The sequence below is a fragment of the Sus scrofa genome, chromosome 1 (assembly GCF_054392235.1).
Source record: "Sus scrofa isolate SSC_HxYL_T2T_F1_AM1 chromosome 1, Sscrofa_HxYL_maternal_Yorkshire_Landrace_v2.0, whole genome shotgun sequence".
NCBI classification, from domain to species: domain Eukaryota; kingdom Metazoa; phylum Chordata; class Mammalia; order Artiodactyla; family Suidae; genus Sus; species Sus scrofa.
Window position 1 is genome coordinate 233,332,891 of NC_139383.1, and position 23,454 is coordinate 233,356,344.

General features: G+C 43.4%; 1 protein-coding gene across 8 annotated transcripts in view; it reads left to right on the forward strand.

Moving 5' to 3' along the window:
* Positions 1-23,454, forward strand: part of TJP2 (tight junction protein 2) — a 137,503-nt gene that overhangs the window by 13,271 nt on the left and 100,778 nt on the right. For 6 of the 8 annotated variants that reach the window (NM_001206404.1, XM_084985125.1, XM_005660146.4 and 3 more), the window contains 1 exon segment: positions 18,300-18,420. Coding sequence is in view for 2 of the 8 variants with exons in the window: in XM_084984952.1 (XP_084841078.1) it covers positions 18,262-18,420 (159 nt within the window). In the remaining 6 variants the exon portion in view is untranslated. 8 annotated transcript variants of the gene reach the window in all.

The following is a 23,454-nucleotide window of genomic DNA, read 5'->3' on the forward strand; positions in this document are numbered from 1 at the left end:
TGTGGCTGTGGCGCAGGCTGGCAGCTGTAGCTCTGATTCGATCCCTAGCCTGGGAACTTCCATGTGAGGCACCCACAGCCATAAAAAGCAAAAAAAGAAAAAGAAAAAGAAAAAAAAAGCAAAAATAAGAGCATAAGGATCATAATTTCCATTGTGGCTCAGTGGTAATGAACCCAACTAGTATCCATGAGGATGCGGGTTTGATCCCTGGCCTTGCTCAGTGGCTTAAGGCTCTAGCGTTGCTGTGAGCTGTGGTGTAGATCACAGATGAGGCTTGGATCCCAACTTGCTGTGGCTAAGGTGTAGGCTGACAGCTGATTCGCCCCCTAGCCTGGGAACCTCCATGTGCCTCAGATGCAGCCCTAAAAATACAAAAAACAAAAAAACAAAAAACAAAAAAGGGGCATAAGGATTGAATTCTGAGGAAACCAGGCTCAAGCTTCCAAATGTCTTTTGCTGGTGGAACCATGTGGGAAACACTCAAGTCCAACAGACCACCTGTGTGAAATGTTGCCAACCAGGGAAGTTCATTAAATACTCAGTGCCCAGGGTTCTTTTGGTGTTTGTTTTTCTGGAGACCTATTATGTTGGCATCCTGCATGTACCAAAAGTTCAGGCTTCCAGAAGAAAAGCAGGTGTTAAGCCTAAACTTCATTGTTTGTGGAACCAGTGAGCAACCCTTATCTGTCCTGGGAATGGTGGACCCTTCCTCAAATCCAAGTTCCCAGGTGCCAGCCAAGGGCCAACCTTGTCAGCAGGCCTCTCAAAGGATGTTAACGCTTTTGTGCACAGATGGGGATGAGGATGGAAAGTGAGGCTGGTGGCAGAAGACCCTGCCTTTGGGGGAAGAGTACATCCATGTAGCTTTGGAATCTGTTGCTGCAGGAGTTTTTGTTCCTCTGACCAAAGTGGGAGAGGGCAGAGGTGAACTTGGGTTTTGCACTCAGATCTTGGCTTCAGGATGATAATAGAGATTCCTTCACTTCAGGGCCAGAGAAGGGTGAGAGTACACCCTGGCAAAGAGTTCAAAGCCCCTTTCATTCATTCTCAGCATGCTCCATGGATGCCCATGCTCTGCCAGGCCCTGTGCCAGGTGCTAGGGATGGAATGGTGAACAGAGCAGTCCTGGCCCTCATGAGATCCACAAGGGAGACAAGTAAAGAAGCAATTCCATTTCATTATGAGGGGAACATGCCAAGGGCCCCAGGCCACCTGCCCAGGCTTAGATGGTGCCAGAGGGATGAATTTTGTCTCAGACCAACCTGGATTCACACCTCTACCACTTACTACCTGTGTGGCCCAAGCAAAATTTCTTAGTCATTTGGTGCCTGAATTTCTTCATCTGAAAATGGGAAGAATTTCCCTCTTCAGGACCTTGTGAAAATTAAATAAGGTAATGCATGTGGGAGCACTTACCTCACTGGTTGGCACAGTGGACATGTACACTAAATATCGTTCAGCCATATCTGGGTGAAGGGAAGGTTGTGTTAGCTGGAGGGGCAACATTGGTCATGCCTGCTCTGTGCAGAGCCTAAGGGTCCAAAGGCATCTTCAGCCCTGGGCTCACAGGCTGCCTTCCCTCCAGCTCGCCCTATGTCCTGGCCTGCGAACGTGCTTGGCTCTTTCACTTTGCTCTGTGTTGGGGATACGTTCCCCTCTGTCCAGGATGCTTCAGATCCTTTTGTCAGCCTATGGAATGTCTCCTCTTACTTTTAAAAGACCTAACTCAGTACCTTGCTCTGTGAAGACTTCCCCAAGTGAGCCCCTTGGACAGGATTGTTCCTGTCCCATCCCTGTGCCATGGTCACTTGTATCCCTGCTGCTATATGCTGAGTGGCAGTTACTAGTTCTATTCGACTGGGTGGTTCTCGAGGACAGGGGTGGTTTCATACTATTTGTATGTCCAGCAGCAATCAGAATGTTGAATAGGGAGCAGCTCAGTGGTTGTCTCAGGAGTAAATGAATGATTGATTGAGTGTTGGGTTGAACTTAGAAAACCCAAGAAGAAATAGATTCAGCAAAATAGTTATCTGCCCACCGAGCAGAGCTTACAGTCTAGAGTAGGCACTAAGACAGCAAACAAGTAAACATACGATTAGAGAAGTGACACAAGAACAGAGTCTGCTCCAGCAGCAGGTGCAAGGGAAGCTGGAACAGGGAGAAAGGGGCGGTCCTCACGCTGATGCCCTGGGCAGTGTGCGCTTATCTGCTGCAGTGTGCGTGGTTTTGGAGGCTGGAAGGACTGGTCTGGCAGGGAGCCACACCATCAGATGGGGATGGAGAGGCAGGTTAAAGGTTACCAGCACCCCAGCTGCCAAAGGGCAGGACTCAATGGAGATCTAAGTGGACGCTTGGAAGGTTGAAGTGGTCTACTTGGGAGCACGGAAAACTGGGGTTAAGGGACACAAGGTTGATTGAGGAAGGGAGCTGAAAAACCTGTCTGGGCTGGATCTCCGACCTTAGTCAGCTAAGGCTTCCAGGACAAGATCCACAGCTTAGGTGGCTTAAACAACAGATGTTACTGTCCCACATTTCTGGGGGCTGAAAGTCTGAGATCTATCTGGGTGCCAGCTTGGTCCATTTCTGGGTGAGGGCCGTCTTCCTGGCTTGCAGAAGGCTGCCTTCTCACCGTGCGCTCGTGTGGCCTTTCTTGGGTGCATGCGCGTGGAGGCAGAGCATCTACCTCTCTTCCTGCCCTTATGAGGGCACTTGCCCCATCGTGAAGCTCTCACCTTCATGACCTCACCTAAACCCAAGTTCCCTCCCAAGCACCCCACCTCCAATTACCATCGTCCTAGGAATTAGGGCTTCAATTGACGCATGTGGGGAGGCCACAAACATTCAGTCCATAATATCCTGGGCTTATAAATCTTCACTGAGTAAATAATACTCATGGTGAGCACTTAGATAGCAATTTGGATAGTTCAGGCCCTGAGTGTTACTAATTAAATTTAGTAATTTAATTTTTACACCACCTGAACTGGTAGGTGCCATTATCATCTCCTCTTTATAGATGAGGAAACTGAGGCCCTGGAGAGATACTGAGGCCCTGGAGAGGTACAGAGGCTTGGCTGGGCCACACAGTTTATTAAACGTGAACCTGGGATTCAAACCTAGGCAGTCTGGTTCTAGAGAGCAGAGTTTTAACCATTGTACCTGCTGCCTCTTTTTTTTTTTTTTTTTTTTTTTTTTGTCTTTTTACCTTTTCTAGGGCTGCTCCCTCAGTATATGGAGGTTCCCAGGCTAGGGGTCTAATCAGAGCTGTAGCTGCCAGCCTATGCCAGAGCCACAGCAATGCCATATCCAATCCACATCTTCGACCTACACCACAGCTCACGGCAACGCCAGGTCCTTAACCCACTGAGCAAGGGCAGGGACCGAACCCGCAATCTCATGGTTCCTAGTCAGATTCATTAACCACTGTGCCAGAACGGGAACCCCACCTGCTGCCTCTTAATTAGGAAGTAAGCCCTAGTATTATTGGGTGTCTGTCATATGCTGATTCCTGAGAGAGGAGAGATGCTGGAGATATAAAAATGGGTGCAACATGGTACCTACCTTCTAGGGTAGGAGAGAAAAATCACAGAGAGAGACAGAGCTGTGCTTTTTGAAGTCATTTGAAACATACCAAGACCCACCTTTATTTCACCTTTCTTTTGTGACTGTGGTCCACAGAACCATTGGCAGAAGCGAGTGTTTTGCTATTTCAAATGTGTTTGGTGGCCAAAATGTTCATCAAAATACGTATTGTTTCGGAACTAGCGGGCTGTCTCATCAAACTGAAACTGACCATTTATTTGTACTAGTTTCTAATGTAATGGTAGTGATTAAATGGTGGCAACAGGTATCCTAAAATTTATAATACTATCAAGGTACTATTTGCGAAAAAATTAGAAGCACTTAATGTAAAAAAATTTTTAACTAAAAATAAATACAGGTAACTTAGAAAGTTTTCATAGGAAAATTTAAGACAAAATGACTTAAAAACCTTGTGTTGTTTCAGGATCTTGACTGTTAGGGTCAGGTGGAAGCTCAGTGAACCCAAGAGGTAACTCACCTGGATTGTCTGAATGGGGGTGTCCAGGGAAATTTCAAGCCTCTGAAGGGGAGGATAAGGAGGAAAGTGACCCTTGCGTGGGAAGCCAGCTTGGTGATGGCAGTTGGGGGTGGTGGGGGTGCTTCCTGGAGAAGGAGAAGGAAGAGGATTGCTTCTTGCGACAAACTCCACTTTTGTTTTTTTTTTTGTATGTTTGTGTTTTGTCTTTTGTCTTTTTAGAGCCACACCCATGGCAGATGGAGGTTCCCAGGCTAGGGGTCTAATTGGAGCTGGAGCTATAGCCTCTGGCCTATGCCATAGCCATAGCAACGCCAGATCTGAGCCTCGCCTGAGAACTACACCACAGCTCAGGGCAACCCCAGATCCTTAACCCACTGAGTAAGGCCAGGGATCGACCCTGCAACCTCATGGTTCCTAGTCAGATTCATTTCTGTTGCGTCATGACAGGAACTCCACAAACTCCACATTTGGATCCACTGATGATAGGAGATTTGGGAAAGAGGAGGTGAGGGAAGGGGCAAGCCTGCAGCCAGGAGGAAGCAGGGAGAGAGTAGAGGTGAGAAACCCTCCTGTCTCAGAGAAAGCAGCATCTCTGCCAGGGATCAGAAAGCAGATGTGCTGTCTGGATCCTCGGATGCATGATGGTCCACTCAAGAAAGCTCTAGAGGAGTTCCTGTCGTGGCTCAGTGGTTAACGAATCCGACTATGAGATTTTGGGATCAATCCCTAGCCTGGCTCAGTGGGTTAAGGCACTGGCATTGCCGTGAGCTGTGGTGTTGGTCGCAGACATAGCTCAGATCTGGCATTGCTGTGGCTGTGGTGTAGGCCGGCAGCTACAGCTCCAATTCGACCCCCAGCCTGGGAACCTCCATATGCCGTGGGAGCGGCCCTAGAAAAGGCAAAAAGACAAAAAAAAAAAAAAAAAAAAAAAAAAAAAAAGAAAGAAAAAAGAAAGCACTAGAACAGAGCAGCAAAGAGTCAGACCTAGGCTTGAGTATTGGCTCTGCTGCTTAGGAGCCAAGTAAGTGATCTAGGGTAGGTATCTGAACTCCGATCCTTCATTTTTTCTTTATAAAAAGGGGTCAGTAACGCTGACTTCTCCTTGAATTGCTGTGACGTGAGCTTCATTGCTTTTTTGGTTATTTATTTATTTAAAAAAATTTTTTTGGCCGCATCCATGGCATGTGGAAGTTCCCTGGCAGGGATCAAATCTGCACCACAGCAGCGACCCAAGTGGCTGCACTGACAACACTGGATCCCTAACCCACTGTGCCACAAGAGAAATTTTCTTCTTTTTTTTTTTTTTTTTTTTTTCCCTCAAATCTGAACCCTTCTGTCCTGAGAGAAGGGGATTTTGTCCAGTGTCCCACACTCTCGAACAATGATCATAAGCTCCTTTTGGAAGGGATAGAATTTGGCTTGATTGGTGGGATTGTAAATTGGTGCAACATGGAGATTCCTCAGAAAACTAAACATAGAACTACCATTTGATCCAGCAATCGCACTCCTGGGCATCAACCCAGAGAAAACCATGACTCGCAAAGACACACGTACTCCAATGTTCATTGCAGCACTATTTACAATAGTCAAAACATGGAAACAACCTAAATGTCCATCGACAGAGGAGTGGATCAAGAAGATGTGGTGCATATACACAATGGAATATTACTCAGCCATTAAAAAGAACGAAATACCAGCATTTTTTGCAACATGGATGGACCTAGAAACTATCATGCTAAGTGAAGTCAGCCATACAATGAGACACCAACATCAAATGCTTTCACTGACATGTGGAATCTGAAAATAGGACAGACCGAACTGCTTTGCAGAACAGATGCTGACTCACAGACATTGAAACACTTATGGTCTCTGGAAGAGACAGTTTGGGGGGTGGGGGGATGTGCTTGGGCTATGGGATGGAAATCCTGTGAAATTGGATTGTTATGATCATTATACAACTACAGATGTGATAAATTCATTCGAGTAATAAAAAAATAAAAGATAAACTGACCTCCAAAAAAAAGAATTTGGCTTGAGAAGAAGGGGTCCTTGCAATTTTTCTTCAAGGTCTTTCAGTCCCTTTTGGTAGGTCTCCAGCTCTTCACAGTCACAGCTCAGCTTGTCACTTGCTCCAGATCTTTTTACCTACTGCTCTGCCTTGACAGGCCATATCCCTACAAGTTGCATTTCTTTATGTGACAGTCACATCATCTCAGTTCCTCTCTCTTGAAAGTTTTGGACTGCACTTTCATTCGAGGCAACCTGACATCACTAAGATGGCCTGTGGAATCTGCATTTTTGTTCTCTTCTGCAGTGTTGGTGTAGGTTGATTTTTTTTTTTTTTTTTTTTTTTTTCTCCATCATGGGTGGTGAGATGCAAGCTTGGTTTTGGAAACTTAGTTTCCTTCTGGATCTTCATGCCTGGTCAGCAATATTGTTGCCATCCCCTAATTGCAGCTTATCACCTGGTTCTCTTCTCCAGGAGAAACTGATCTTTTTTTCAAGCTTGAAATACAGTTGATTTACAGTGTTGTATTTCAGGTGTACAGCAAAGTGACTCAGTTATGCATATATATATATATATATATTCCTTTTAAAATTCTTTTCCAATATAAGCCATCACAAGATATTGAGTATAGCTCCCTGTGCTATACAGTAAGTGCTTGTTGGTTATCTATGTTATATATTATAGTGTGAATATGTTACTCCCAAAGTCCTAATTTTTTTTTTTTTTTTTTTTTGGTATTTTTAGGGCCACACGTGTGGCATATGGAGATTCCCAAGCTAGAGGCTGAATTGGAGCTGCAGCTTCCAGCCTACACCACAGCCACAGCAATGCCAGATCCGAGCCACATCTGCGAGCTACACCACAGCTCACAGCAATGCTGTATCCTTAACCCAGTGAGCAAGGCCAGGGATCGAACCTGCATCCTCATGGATGATAGTCAGATTTGTTTCCACTGAGCCACAACAGGAACTCCTAACTTTTTTGGGGTCTTTTTAGGGCTGCACCTGCAGCATATGGAAGTTGCCAGGGTAGGGGTTGAATGGGAGCTGCAGTAGCCAGCCTATGCCACAGTCACAGCAATGCGAGATCCAAGCCACACCTGTGACCTAAACCACAGCTCACAGCAATGCTAGATCTAGATCCTTAGGCCAATGAACAAGGCCAGGGATCTCGAACCAGCATCCTCATGGATACTATGTCGGGTTCTTAACCCACTGAGCCACAACAGGAACTCCACTTATAGTGGAGCTTAAAAAAGGCAGAGGGACTCTTTCTCTGACTCTTCTACTTTTAGTTATGGTTTTTTTTCAGCTCCCTGAAAAGCAGACCACACCCTGTATAACAGCCTGTTTGGGGCATTAGTTCATTTCCATTTTTATACTTCTAAAGCACAGGATCAGTTAAAATACCCAGTGAAAAAGGATGTCTGCTGTTTTCCTCCAGCATAAATAAGTTGAAATAGTCATTTCAAAGAGAAGGTCAATTTTATATGTGAATTTTTTAAATTCAATTTTTAATCATTCAGAAAGAGAATTTGAACACCCCAATTTAACTTTTTTGGATCATGTATATTTAACAATTAAAAAAACCCAAATAATGATTTTTTTAATTGTTATTTTTCCAATACAATTTTTTTTTTCTACTGTACTGCATGGTGACCCAGTTACACATACAAATTCTATTTTCTCACATTATCATGCTCCATCCTAAGTGTCTAGACATAGTTCCCAGGGCTATACAGCAGGATTTCATTGCTGATCCATTCCAAAGGCAATAGTTTGCGTCTATTAACCCCGAGCTCCCAATCCACCCCACTCCCTTCCCCTCCCCCTTGGCAACCACAGGTCCATTCTCCAAGTCCATGATTTTCTTTTCTGTGGAAAGTTTCATTTGTGCTGTATATTAGATACCAGATATGAGTGATCATATGGTATTTGTCTTTCTCTTTCTGACTTACTTCACTCAGTATGAGAGTCTCTAGTTCCATCCATGTTGCTGCAAATGGCACCAAATAATGATTTTTAATCAGATAGTTGTAAAGAATTCCTGAACTCTAGAAATTGAAATTAACCAAGTAAATGAATATTTCTGAGGAATTTCTAGAATTAACAAAACAGCCATGTAATTATATATCTAGTATTTTGGCTAGATTTATTTTTTTTCTGTGTTATTATCCTCATGTTCTGTTATGAATGAGTTCATACAAAGATGACAATTTTTAAAAATGAATAAGTAAATTAGAAAACTAAAACTCATTTGTGGAGCAAAAGTAAATTCTTTCTAATTACTTACCTAAGCACAATTCTTTTCCGAATGAAAGACCTGATTTTAATTTTGTATAAGATCATCATAAATAAGAATCACTTTGTAAGAGTTGTTATATTAAATACATCAGAATTCCTGTAGAAAATGCAGCTTTAAAACAAGCTGTTTATAAAGCACTGTGACACTTTCACTGTAGTAAAGTAGCTTCCAATGGGTAACAAGTTTAGCTTGGTTTTTTTTGTTGTTGGTAACTCAGACTTCATTTCTTATTTGAGAGGGTTGTATAGTAATTTTTATCACATGTCATTAGAAATACAATTAGTTAGAACAAAGACTGTTGTGTAAGTATAATTACATCGTCCTGTATGATTAAATGAGGGCTGTATTGGAGCTTTTTTCGGCAGTGGCCAGCTGTAGCCAACCAAGTACAGCCTATAAAAGAATTCCTGTGACTAACTGGTACTAATTGTTTGTGAAACAACCAGTGGGAGTAATATTCATGAATTCCATGGAAATGAAATATTCTAAGACCAAATGGTTAGTCCTTTGTTTTCACCACTTGTGGTCAGATTATACTACAGTATCCACAGGAGATTGGTTCCAGGACCCCCAAAGATATCAAAATCCAAAGATGCTCAGAGTTCCCATCATGGCTCAGCATCCATGAGGATACTCAGTGGGTTAAGGATCTGGCTCGGTGATGAGCTGTGGTGGCACCTGCATCTCCAATTCGACCCCTAGCCTGGGAACCTCCATATGCCGCAGGTACAGCCCTAAAAAGACAATAAATAGACAAATAAACAAAAACACAAATGATGTTACCCCATTTCCCCCATACTGTTTTTCTCAGCAGCTAGTATGAAGCCTCTCCACCTGGTAAGGAACATGATTGCTAACAGCTCTAACTTCCTGTCATCCCAGCTTACCACCTCCAGTGGAGTGAGGACATTTCTCTCTAAATGTCCTATTTATTTATTTATTTATTTTTGCCTTTTTAGGGCCACACCTGTGGCATATGGAAGTTCCCAGGCTAGGTATCCAATCAGAGCTGTAGTCGCCAGCCTATATTACAGCCACAGCAACTCAGGATCTGAGCTGCATCTGTGACCTACACCACAGCTCACCACAACACTGGATCCTTAACCCACTGAGTGAGGCCAGGGATCGAACCCGTGTCCTCATGGATGCTAGTTGGGTTTGTTAGCCACTGAGCCATGACAGGAACTCCTAAATGTCCTATTTGTTTTATCCTGGGGAATACTGATCCACCCAGCCTGGGGCATGTGGACCAAGACCCATTAGGTGGACCATTGTGATAGACACTCCACCTTTACCCCATGGGAAGAGGGTAAGAAAAGTCTTTAAAAACTTAAAAAAAAAAAAATCCCTAAAGATGAGAGGAGACACTTATAAAAAGGGAGGAGGGGATAGATTCTGAATATCTCCAAATAGTGTACATTCTCATGCTGGCGGGGCTCACCCATGTTGGGTATAGAGATATTTTTTAAATATCATAGGAGTTCCTGTTGTGGCTCAGTGGGTTAAGAACCCGATGGGTATCCATGAGGATCCACGTTTGATCTCTGGCCTCGCTCTGGGTTAAGGATCCAGTGTTGTCCCAAGCTGCAACATAGGTCACAGATGTGGCTCAGATCTGGTATCACTGTGGCTGTGGTGTAGGCGACCAGCTGCAGCTCTGATTTAACCCCTGGTCTGGGCACTTTCATATGCTGCAGGTGTGGCCCCCCCCAAAATATATATGTATATATATATGGAGGTTCCTGGGTGGTGTAGCTGGTTAAGGATCCAGGTGTTGCAGCAGCTGTGATGCAGGAAATGCAGTGTGGGTTCAGTCCTTGGCTCCAGAATTTACACATGCCACAGGTGGAAGAAGTAAATAAAATGTTAAAAAAAAACCAAAAACCCAGAATTGTTTATCTATTAATTCATCTTTGCTTTGCTATTGACTTGAGAAAAAGTTTATAGCATTTAGAAGTGCATTGCCATCAGTGACAAATGGAACTCCTTTTTCCTTGCCAAGCACAGCCTTTCAGAGAGAGGCATTCATAGAAGGAGCAGATCTGCTTCTGATTTTAGTTCATCCAGCGGCGTGCAGGCTTTGGGGACCAATTATTACTAGACCTGGAGATAAATCACCTCGTGCGCCATTAGTACTTGAAGGATTAGTGGCCTCAAAGATTTATGTGCGGATTAATTGGGGAGTGTGCATTAGATCCCTGTGTTTAGAACCATGAGCGTCCTGCAGATCATTTTCATTAGTGCTTTATTCAAAATTCCCTAGCCTTATATAATCCTGACGTTGCAGGGAAATCTGAAGGAGCCTTTTATTTATTTATTTGTTTGTGGTTTGGCCTTGACCTCACCCCCATGCCGTACCCCCTACGGGAGCGTTTTATAGCTCTGGCTAGGGATACACTGAGCATCTAAAAGCAGAGCGGCTTCCAGTATTGCAGTCATCACTTCATCTGCTCCGGCGGAACAGGGCCTGAAATTTACACGACCCGGTACCAAGAGAGACAAGATGAGGTACAAGAAATACATGGCTATTCTGGAAGCAGCAGTTGGCATCACCCCACTTAACAAAAGAGAACTTCTACCCGAGAGCAGAAGACATGTGAACCTTTGGCAGCATCCTGGGTAAGCATAGGAGACCAGGAGAGGTTTTGTGTGTGTTTGGGGGCCTCGAGGGAAGGAAGGATCACCCCTGTCATAAGCATAAGAGCCATCGAGTTCTCTATTGAGCACTTGTTTCTTTCTTGTCTTGTCTTTTTTTGTAGTTAGCCTCCCATTTATTTGTTTAGTTCTTATCAGCATTTTAAATCATATAGCCCTGCAAAGCAATTTATACATTTTATCTGGTTTATCATACTCATTCTCTAAGCATGCTGCCTTTTTATGGGTAAAGTTAAACTCCATTTCAAGTCTAGTCTTGGCTCAGATAACAAATTAGTATTGTCTCAGCAAATAAGAACTTGTTTCCTCCTGAAAATATGCCCTTCCCAGATAAAATTAAAATGGTCAGTATGAAATTCGTGGCAATAATACTCTAAGAAAATTCCTGATTAAAGTTCCCTGGTGGCACAGCAGGTTAAGGATCCAGTGTCATTGTAACACCCCGGTTGATGCTATGGCTCGACTTTGATCCCGAGCCCATATGCCATGGGCACAGCCAAAAAAAAAAAAGAAAAAAAGAAAAAAGAAAAGAAAGTTCCTGGTCTAATAATCATGAAGATGAAGGCATGGGTGTATCTAGAGCCCTTTTTTTATATTCATATTTTTAAATTTTATGATTTTGACAAAGTTGCATGGTCTACAAACATAGCAATTTATTTTTATTTTTATTTTTAGGGCCACACCTGTGGCATATGGAAGTTCCCAGGCTAGGGGTCGAATCAGCTACAGCTGCAACACTACGCCACAGCCACAGCAATGCCAGATCCGAGCCACTTCTTCAACCCACTGAGCAAGGCCATCCTCATGGATACTGGCTGGGTTTGTAACCCGCTATAGCTACAATGGGAACTCCAGCAATTCTTAAAGATGAAGCAAATTGTGCCTTCCCTCCCACCCCCGCCCCGCCCTCCGCCACATGCAAGTATTTTTCTGACTGAAGTGTACATGCAGACTCTGATTCAGGTAATGCTTCTCTTGAAACAGCACTTCTTGCTTCATATCTCTTTCTGCAGCCCCAACTGATTTACCATGTTGAGGAAGAGTTTAGATGTTCTTTTCTGAATAGTTATGAGGCCCCAATCCTGACTTTCTGAAGTCCCTCTTTTGTGTCTCACATGCTGAGAAGTTTAACTGAAGGTGTTTGTATACAGTACTTTTAAAGACTGAATGCCATTTTTACACTGAACAAGCCACACATCGGCACTCACTCAAGGATCAACATGAGATATCTGTGTAGCTAATATATGTATATGTATTTTGGTCGTGCCCTTGTTATGTGGAAATCCTGGGGCACCAGATAGAATCTGAGCCACAAAAGTAACAACACCAGATCTTTTACCTGCTGAGCCACCAGGGAACTCCTGGTATTTCTTTTTAAAAAGTAGAAAGTCACTACCTCATTTTTATCATATAAACAATATACATCCAGAAAAATAAGGAGGGAAAAAATCTCCATAGTCGCGAAGTTCCCATCATGGTGTAGCAGAAACGAATCTGACTAGGAACCATGAGGTTTCGGGTTTGATCCCTGGCCTCGCTCAGTGGGTTAAGGGTCTGGCTGCTGCTGTGAGCTGTAGTGTAGGTCACAGACTCAGCTCGGATACTGCATTTCTGTTCCTGTGGCGTAGGCCGACAGTTATAGCTCCAATTTGACCCCTAACCTGGGAACCTCCCTATGCCTGCGGGTGCAGCCATAAAAAGCAAACGAAACAACAAAAAACTCCATAGTCCCATTTTCCTAAGAGAATTACTATGATCCTTTAGGTCTGTACTTCTCAAAGGAGGGGTGCAGCGGCAGGAATTGTCCCCTAAAGGACATTTGACAATGTCTGGGCAGGGTTTTGGTTGTTCCAACCCTAGTGGGGGGGTACTTTTGTCTAGTGGGTAGAGGCCAGGAATGCTGCCCAACATGCTGCAATGGACAGGATGGAGAACCCACAACAAGGAATTATCTAGTCCAAAATATCTATAGTGGAGTTGCTGTCTTGGCTCAGTGGTTAACGAACCCGACTAGGTTGCAGGTTTGATCCCTGGCCTCGCTCAGTGGGTTAGGGGTCTGGCGTTGCCGTGAGCTGTGGTGTGGGTCGAAGATGCGAGTCAGATCTGGCACTGCTGTGGCTCTGGCATAGGCCGGTGGCAACAGCTCCGATTAGATCCCTAGCCTGGGAACCTCCATATGCCGCGGGTGCGGCCCTAGAAAAAAAAAAAAAGACAAAATATCCATAGTGCCACTGCTGAGACATTTGCTTAAGGTAGATTTGCTTCAAATCTAAAAGGTAGTCATTACTGGAAATAATTTCCATATGTCTTTGAGAATTTTTTTTTTTTTTTTTTTTTGGTTGCACTCATGGCATGTGGAAGATCCCATGACAGGGATCAAACATGTGCCATAGTTGCAGCCTGTGCCACAAGGAAACTTCCTCTTTGGGAAATTTTAGAGATGCTTTAGAATGGAATCCTGAGGCAGCATAATGATGATGATGATGGTGATGATGCTGCTGATGATTTTGCTGTTGTCTTGAAAGTAAAAAGAAATATGTATATATGTAGAGGGTGCAAGAGGTATAGGGTGACCCTGGGAGAAGCCATGTGGGTCATTGTTTAGTGATGGCTGTGGAAACCATGTTGTAATAACCAAATTGTGATTCTTCAAGTAGCGCGTAGAGATTGGATATACCTTAGCGTGGACCTTTGTCCCTGAATGACAGAAATTTAGAGCTGGGAGGGACTTTTGTCGGGGCTGGCAAACAAATTTCTTGTGCCACACCAATGCTGGTTGAGGGGTGGACTGCTTCGAGAGTCAAGTTAGGGGGGTTCCCCAGGCCCAGTGTGGGCTTAGCAAGGAAGGAATATTGTGTATAATGAGGGAGGTTTGTTCTGGGCGTAAGATTTGGAAGATTGGGAAGTTGCATTACATGTGCTTTATATATTTGCCATTCCTTAATTCTAATTTAGTCTTTGAAAATTTTACAAGTGTGAAATAGCCTCATTTGAGTCATCATGAGCTAGGGCTGGGCCCTCAGACAGCAATTGGATGTTCCCAGTTTCTGGCTCAGGACCATTCCTTAAGGGATTCACCCTAAACAGACACATATGATTCAGATGTGTCAATTAGCTGCCGCATTGTTCATTTCTTTTTGGACATGACCTTTTCCAGCCATCAGAATGAGTAAGTACCGTAAGTAGAACCACCTCTGTTTCTCCTCAATTCCCCAAGTCTAGTCAAACAGAAGTCAAATTAGTCATTCTAAAGTGCTCCTTAATAAGGGAAGTTGAGTTTTTTTTTTTAGTTGAGAACATTCTTTAAGTCTGATGAAATAGCACTGCACCACAGGTCAAGATATTCTTTATATCTGCAATTCTCTGAGTTCTTTGAATACACATGGACAAAGACATGAATTTGCTGATCCCCTTTTTTTGTTTGCTGACTCCCTTGTCACCTGACATAGCCTTTCTGTGACCCTATTTATATCCCTCACTAACCTTGTAGTAAACTCTCCTTTCTTGATTATTTTATTAATGAGTTCTGAACTCTCGAGGCCCTGTAATGTCTTATTTTTCAGAATCACTGTTAAAATGCAGATTCTAATTCTGTAGACGTGGTGGAGCCTGAAAACAAAAAAATTCTGTCCCTTTCATTCTTTTCAAGAAATATTCCAGTTGCTTTAATTACATGTAATACTGCATAGTATTCAAGAGTAGCTCCTTCTTTTTTTTTTTTGCCTTTTTTGGGCCACACCCTCGGCATGCAGAGGTTTCCAGGCTGGGGTTGAATTGGAGCTGTTGCTGCTGGCCTATGCCACAGTCATAGCAATGTGGGATCCAAGCCACGTCTGCGACCTACACCACAGCTCAAGGCAACACCGGATCCTTAACCCACTGAGCAAGGCCAGGGATTGAACCCGCAACCCCATGGTTCCTAGTTGGATTCATTAACCACTGCGCCACGACGGGAACTCCGTCTCTTTTAAAATTTTGTAAAGTTTTCCAGGACTAACTCATATTACCTGACAAATATTTTACATGTTTGTAAAATACCAATAGGATTATTTAGTTCTTTCTTCCAAGCTTTTTCTTAAGAAGGTAGCCCTAGGCAATAACAGTATGTTTTAGAAATGGCTGATTTTTATTGGAAACCTCAGGCAATATTATAAAAGAAAGTTAAAATCAAGATGTCATTGGAGTTCCTGTTGTGGCTCAGTGGTAACGAATCCAACTAGTATCCATGAGGATGAGGGTTTGATCCCTAGCCTCGCTTAGTGGGTTAAGGATCTGGTGTTGCCATGAGCTGTGGTGTAGGTTGCAGATGGGGCTCAGATCTGGCATTGCTGTGGCTGTGGCCGTGGCCAGCAGCTGCAGCTCCCTAACCTGGGAACATCCATATGCTGCATGTGTGGCCCTAAAAAGTAAAGAAAAAGAAAACAGGATAATTTTTTTGAACAGAATGATTTTTTTTGAATAGAGTCAGTGCAGAAAACTGATTCTATTCAAAAGCAAGCCACTTCAATAAAAGAAGCAAACTCTTTTTGGCGCTGATACCTATAGGCAAATTTCATATTAAGGCCAAAAGCATAACCAAGGCCATCTTGATTTGCTGGGCATTTACTTATCATGGGAAGTAATAATAGAAACTGTATATGGGCTGGGCTCTGATCTTGTTGCTTGCTTTGTAGGCTATCCAGATGGCTCTGCTTTAGCCTGTGCCCACATTTCCTGCTGATCCTTGGAGAAGGGAAATGTGTTCCCTGCCTGTACAAATAAAATGGACACTATCTTTTATTTCTGTTTCATTGTGTAGGGAGTGTTTTGCACAGATGCCACAATATGACTTTGTCTAGCAAACAGAAGAGTATGTCCAGAACTGGTGAGAAGCCACATTCCTCCTCCCACTTGTTTTCTCTGATGCCATGTGGGGGGCTGCTGGCACCCAGGCCCAGCCCAGGAATGAGCTTGCCTCCTTCTGGCAAGGAGTTTGAAAGGCACATGGAAGATTCAGAAAAATGTCCAGAAGGGATTTTTCTTGGGTTTTCTTGGGGTGTGGGTTAAAAAGAAAAAGTGTTTGTCATCTTTTCTGATTAGGGGGGCAATCCACACATATCAATATAAAGATCAGAAGCTCTCTGGTGGCCTAGTGCTTAAGGCCTTGGCATTGTCACTGCCATGGTTCCGTCTCTGGCCTGGTAACTTCTGCATGCTACGGGCATGGCCAAAAAAAAAAAAAAAAAGTACATTTTATGTTAAGCATGTTTTACCACAAGTAAATAAAACTCTCTAGATATTTTCTCACCTGCTGAGTTTTTTTTAAACCTGAAAAGTGAATTTTTTTTTTTTTTTTTTTAACAGCTACACCTGTGACATATGGAAATTCCTGGGCCAGGGGTTGCATCCAAACCACAGTTGCAACCTATGCCACAGCTGTGGCAATGCCAGATCCTTTAACCCAGTGTCCAGGCCAGGGATCAAACCCATGGCTCCACAGTGTCCTAAGCCACTGGAGTCGCATTTTTAACCCACTGTACCACAGCAGGAACTCTGTTTTTTTTTTTTAATAATTTTTTTTATTTTCCCACTGTACAGCACGGGGGTCAGGTTATCCTTACATGTATACATTACAATTACATTTTTTCCCCCACCCTTTCTTCTGTTGCAACATGAGTATCTAGACAAAGTTCTCAATGCTATTCAGCAGGATCTCCTTGTAAATCTATTCTAAGTTGTGTCTGATAAGCCCAAGCTCCCGATCCCTCCCACCCCCTCCCCCTCCCATCAGGCAGCCACAAGTCTCTTTTCCAAGTCCATGATTTTCTTTTCTGAGGAGATGTTCATTTGTCACAGCAGGAACTCTGAATGCTTTAAGAGTTTTTCCCTTCAGGATGATCCTCAGGTGGATTGATGGTGCCAAACTTTACATGTTTACTTATTTTTTTCATCTTTTTTTCCCCCATTATTTTATTTTATTTTATTTTGGCCACACCTGCAGCATGCAGAAGTTCCCAGGCCATTTTTCATCTTTTTGAATACTGAAAACATTAGGGGCAGTAATTCCACTCCTAGGTATGTATCCAAGAGAAGTGAAAAAAAGGTCCATTTAAACATTTGTGCATACATAATAAGAGTTTCCGTCATGGCTCAGTGGTTAGTGTACTCGACTAGCAATCCATGAGGGTGCGGGTTCGATCCCTGGCCTCTCTGAGTGGGTTAAGGATCTGACATTGCTGTGAGCTGTGGTGTAGGCCAGTGGCTATAGCTCCGACTGGACCCCTATCCTGGGAACTTCATATGCCATAGGTGTGTCCCTAAAAAGAAAAAAGACCAAAAAAAAAAAAAAAATCGTGCATAATAGATAAAAAGTAGAAAAACTAGGGAGTTCGCATCGTGGCTCAGTGGTTAACGACTGTGACTAGGAACCATGAAGTTGTGGGTTTGATCCCTGGCCTCGCTCACTGGGTTAAGGATCTGGCGTTGCCATGAGCTGTGGTGTAGGTCACAGACTCAGCTCAGATCTTGCGTTGCTGTGGCTGTGGCATAGGCCAGGAGCTATAGCTTTGATTAGACCCCTAGCCTGGGAACCTCCATATGCCAAGGGTGCAGCCCTAGAAAAGACAAAAAAAAAAAAAAAAAAAAAGACAAAAAAATAGATAAATAAAAGTAGAAAAACTAACCAAAATGCCTATCAGCTGATAAGTAGGGTAAGTAAACTATAGTGTATCATACAATGCAGTGAACTTCTGACACTTGCTACAATGTGGATGAACTTGAAAGCATTATGCTAACTGAAAGTAGAGTCACACAAGGTCACATATTGTATCAGTTCATTTATATGAAATCTTGGGAGTTCCCTGGTGGTCTAGTGGTTAGGATTCGGCACTTTCAACACTGCAGCCCAAGTACAATCCCTGGTCTGGGAACTGAGGTCCCACATTGAGCCACCACACACAGCAACCAGAAAACAAACTCACTCCAGAATAGATAATTTTATAAAAACAAAAATTAGATTGGTGGTTGTCTAGGGCCAGGGGGTGGGGCAGGGGTGGTCAGTGGAGATGAATTGGAGAACTAGGGGATGATATCTAAGGGATCCTGGGTTTCTTCTGTGCAGAAATGAAAATGTTCTAAAATGAATTGTGGTTCTCTTTGTACAAGTCTTTGAATAAAAGAAAAGCCATACTATATATAAAGGGGTGAATTGTACAGAATGTGAGCTCCAGAGCATCTGGAAGCTCTCACCAAGCTGGGAATGACCATGCTAGATTTTAACAACACTGTTTTCTGCAGGGTTCGAAGTACCGCATTATTATCATCTCCCTGTGAGTGGGACTGGCACCCCAGCTGTACCTCCTGGCGGAAGTGCTCCACAAAACACAGACTCCTGCTAGCCGACAGCCTGCTTTACCAGGTACTTGCATTTTTTTTGTCTCTCATCAGCCTGGGTATTAGCTTTCCTCCACCAAAAGTGTGATGTAAACTATGTCACATCCTAGAAAGTCAAGGCTACCATTTTCAATGTTGTTGATAGAGAAATTGTTTAAAATCCAAGAAAATGAATTGTATCAGCCCATTTCCCAGAGAACAGAAAGATTTTTACCTGCATTTATGGTCTGAATTGATAGGTAACTTTGGGTGAATGCCACCTGAGGTCCTTCCGGGCCAAAGCATGGAAGTCTAACCTCTTTGGTTCAGAATAAATGCCTAGCAAGGTATTTTGATGTCTGAGGTTATAGGTCATTCTGGTAGGTCGCCTTTTTTCTATTATCTGTGAGGTTAGCAGAATTATGTAACATTGGTAAGCATTTGGCTGAAAATAAAAAAGACATCAGTCACACTGGCTTCCAAAGATTAATTATGTGCAGGCTTTTAGCAAAAGAGCTGAGTATTATCCATTTACTGATTCAATTTTAAGTATGAATTAAATGAGATTTACAAGGCATTGAATTTTATTTTGACAGATGCTGGGATATATTTGTTCTTAGTTATACTTTAACCCATGATGATAGGCCAGTCCATGACTGGCTGGAATGGGGTTAGAATTTTTTTCAGGTGTTTGTTTCATAATTCCTGTCTGTTTAAGCTCCAGGACCCTGCTGGGGTGGATTCCAGCTGCATGTCCATGCTGGAGTTTAGTGGAGTGTTGCTGGCAGATAGCTGTTCAAATGCCAATGTTCCTGCCTCCTAACTGTGGGATCTTGGGCATGTCTTAATGTCCATGAGCCCCAGATCCTTCATCTGTAAAAATGGAATGTTAACATGAAGCTGATTGGGTTAACATATAGCAAGCACTGGGCACATACCTTTCTTGCAGTCTAGTTGTCTAAATGGGGACACTTGAGTTCTCTTGCAGTGCAGCAGGTTAAGGATCCAGCATTATCACTGCAGTGGCTTGGGTCACTGCTATGGCTTGGCTTCAGTCCCTGGCCTGGGAGCTTCCACAGGCCACAAGTGTGGCAAAAAAAAAAAAAAAAAAAAAAAAAGCCCCAAAACCCCCCAAAAAACAAATGAGGACACTTGAGTGGGAAAGTTCTTAGTTTTCACTGAACTGACAGTGCTAGGAATGGGTTTTGTTTACTGAGATGTTCTCTGTGGTGCTCTTAAAGGTTCCAAACAGAAGAAAACAGATGCTTGGAGTTCCCGTCATGGCTTAGTGGTTACCGAACCCAACTAGCATCCAACAAAACCTCCATATGCCAAGATTTTGTTTTTGAAAGACAGAAAGACCAAAAAAAAAGCAATGCTTCCCCAGTCCCCAGAAGTGGTTTTCCTGAAACGAGATTTCTATATAGTATCTGTTTCTTTCTTTTCTATTTTCTTTTTGTCTTTTTAGGGCCGCACGTGCAGCCTATGGAGGTTCCCAGGCTAGGGGTCTAATTGGAGCTGTAGCTGCCTGCCTACACCACAGCCACAGCAACGACAGATCTGAGCCATGTCTGCGATCTGTGTCTTTAGTCAAATGGGTTAGAGGGACGCATGAATTTTGACAAAGGGGAGGTTGGAGCTGACATTGTTTTTGAAGGGAAGGATCTTTCTGACTCAAGCAAGTGCCTCCTGATAAATATCTCCTCCCTGGTTCTGATTCCCTGTACTAGTGACCACATAAGCTTCAACAGGAGTTTGGTTTCCCAAGTCAGTGTCTTACTCCAAAGCTCCTTCATGTATAAACACTGAAGCTTGGCTTTCTGGGATGAATTAGCCTCAGGCAAGCTTGGGTGGTGAGTTTTTCCCACATGGTTCTAGTTTCATATCCAGCAAACATTTACCAAGAGCCTTTTATTTTCCAGGCACTGGGCAAGGTGCTTTCATCCATTTTGTTTATCCTCAGAACATCCCTGAGAAACTATGGCCAGCACCTTTTTGCAAATAAGGAAACTGAGATTCAAAGATTTTAAATGATTTCCCCAAGATTGCATAGCCTCTGACTCCCCAGTTCAGTGAAATTCCTATAATAGCAGCTGGTTTCTATTGCTAACTTCATGGAGCTTGAAGCCCTGCCCTTGACCTAAGGTTTCTGATCCTCAGCTTTTACCTGTGCTGGCCTCTTTGAAAATCTTGGAGTCTCTGGAGAGCACTATTGTCTGGTGCTTGTTTCTTGCTACTTTGAGAGGTTTTGGTGTTCACTTTTCTGATGTGGCAAAATCATCGTTACCTCTTTGCCTTCAGGAAGGATGCTAAGAGTCTGGGCAGAACCTCACTTCCTGGACTTGGATCCCCATTGTATACCATTGGATACTTTAGAGCTGTCACCAGCTCAGCCCATAGTATGGGCTTCCAAAAGTGAGTTGAAGATGAAAGTTAAAAAAACTTTTAACTTCTGTGCCCCTGGGAGCCCGCTTACAGTCTGCCCTCCTCATCTGTAGGAATGAATACCCAGGGAGGGCACACCAGCAGCCCAGCCTCTTCATATGGAATTGGAGACACTCAGAACAGTAGCTCTCAAACTTAAGCTGCAGCAAAATCACCTGGAGGACTTGTTAAAACACAGATTCCTAGGTGCATCTTTCCAGAATTGCTGCTTCAGTCATTCTCGGGTGAGGTCCAGGAATCTGCATTTCAAAATGTTCCCATCCAGGCTGATACTTCAGATTTCCAGACCACACTTTGAGACCTACTAACCTGGATAGTACTTTTTTTTTTTTTTTTTTTTTTTTTTGTTTTTTTGGGCTGTACCTGTGGTGTACAGAAGTTCCTAGGTCAGGGGTTGAACCCGAGACACAATGGTGACAATGCTGAATCCTTAACCACTAGGCTACCAGGGAACTCCCTGGACAGTACTTGTAGCAGCTGCTATAGAGCATGGGCTTGTCGATAGGTGGGGTGTGTAGCCAGTTTCCCTACCTGTGGTGAAGGGATTCTTTCCTCAAATATTTAATGAACACCTCACACAGCGTTGCCTGAAGGAAGTTTAGAGGAATCTTAAGGGAACCTGGGAGTCTAATTTGGGCTCACTAATTGCATCGCCCTGTGAAAGGGCTATACTCACCCCATACTGTGGATGTGAACAGAAGGCCTGAGGCAGTGATTAAGCGAGGGAAGGCCTCCTGGGGGAGGTGATATTTAAGAGGAACCCAAGGAGGAAAAGTTGTTGGCCAGATGTGCAAAGAGGGGAAAAGAAACTCTCTGGGAGCAGAGACAGTACATCAGAGGCCTGGAGACGCTGCCCTGGGAAAGAAGAATAGTTGTTTGTGGTGAGAACTGCATTGTAATGCCAACATGAAGTGAAGCATCAGCCTATAGTAAGAAAGATGAAAGCTTTATGTTTATTTGGGTGCTTATTATCGTATACTAGGTGCTGTGCCAAATGTTTTAGCTGTGTCATCTTCATTTAATTCTCATACCCACCACCCCAGGAGGTGTAGGTCCAACTATAATCTTGATTTGTATTAGTTTTCTAGGACTGCAGTAAAAATGTATCACAAACTGGGAGGCGTAAACAACAGAAATGTATTGTCTTGCAGTTTTGGAGACTAGAAGTCTGAAAGCAACCTGTTGCAGGGTTGGTTCCTTCTGAGGGTTGTAAGTTAAAAATCTGCTGTTCCAGGCCTCTCTCCTGAGCTTGTAGATGGCTGCCTTCCCTCTGTGTGTCCATCTCAGTGTCTAGATTTCCTTTTTCTTTATTTATTTTTTTATTTTTTTGGGTCTTTTTAGGGCCTTGCCCGAGGCACATGGAGATTCCCAGGCTAGGGGTTGAATCGCAGCTGTAGCTTCCAGCCTGCACCACAGCTCACAGCAACACTGGATGCTTAACCCACTGAGCGAGGCCAGGGATTGAACCTGCGTCCTCAGCCATACTAGTTGGGTCCGTAACCCACTGAGCCACAACAGGAACTCCCTAGATTTCCCCTTTTCATAAGGCTACCAGTCATAGTGGCTTAGGGGCCACCCTAAAGACCTCACTGTCACTTGATTATTTCTGTAAAGACCCTGTCTCCATAGAAGGTCATATTCCAAGGTAATGAGGGTTAGGACTTCAACATGTGAATTTTGAGGAGACACAATACAATTCATGACACCATTTTACAGATGAAGAAATGGAAGCTGAGAGATTTTAGAGAAGCTGATCAAATCACACAGCCATTAGGTTGAACCATGTAAACTTGCCATTTTTATAGGTCAGAAGCAGTTGATTAGTGGTAATGTCATATGTTAAACCTAAGCAGCAGCAGAACTGGGGCTTGGTGAAACCCAGCTCTGATTCATCGTTGTGCTTTTTCACCCAGTGCTTCACTTTGTTTACTGGCTTTTCCTTTTCCTGCTATGTTTCCTCAGGGTTCACTGGGAAAACCAGTGGTAGGGAGATCAGGCTACCCAGTCGCTAGCCTGTTTGTTTCTGGTTCTCAAGTTTCTGGATAAGATACTCTTATATGTCAGTTTTCTATCCTACCTGTCTAAGGAGAGTGGTGGGAAATTATTAGTGTGTATGGAATTTAAAATATATTGCTGTGAGAGTTCCCGTTGTGGCGCAGTGGTTAACGAATCCGACTAGGAACCATGAGGTTGCAGGTTCGGTCCCTGCCCTTGCTCAGTGGGTTAACGATCCGGCGCTGCCGTGAGCTGTGGTGTACGTTGCAGACGCGGCTCGGATCCCACGTTGCTGTGGCTCTGGCGTAGGCCGGTGGCTACAGCTCCGATTCAACCCCTAGCCTGGGAGTGGCCCAAGAAATAGCAAAAAAAAAAAAAAGACAAAAATAAATAAATAAATAAAAATAAAATAAAATATATTGCTGTGAAAAGGTTAAATACCTATAAATACATAGCTCATACAAGGGTAAATATCCAATTATTAATTTCCTTCTCAAACCAACCTAAATGTTTGTAAGCAATGTGTCAGTCCTGCACCAGTAGTATAAGTGCACTTACTTGGAATTACTTCAGGATTCAGGCTTTCAAGCAACTTCATTATCTAGATATAGAGATTTCAAACAAGCAGTTTTGTCAGTAC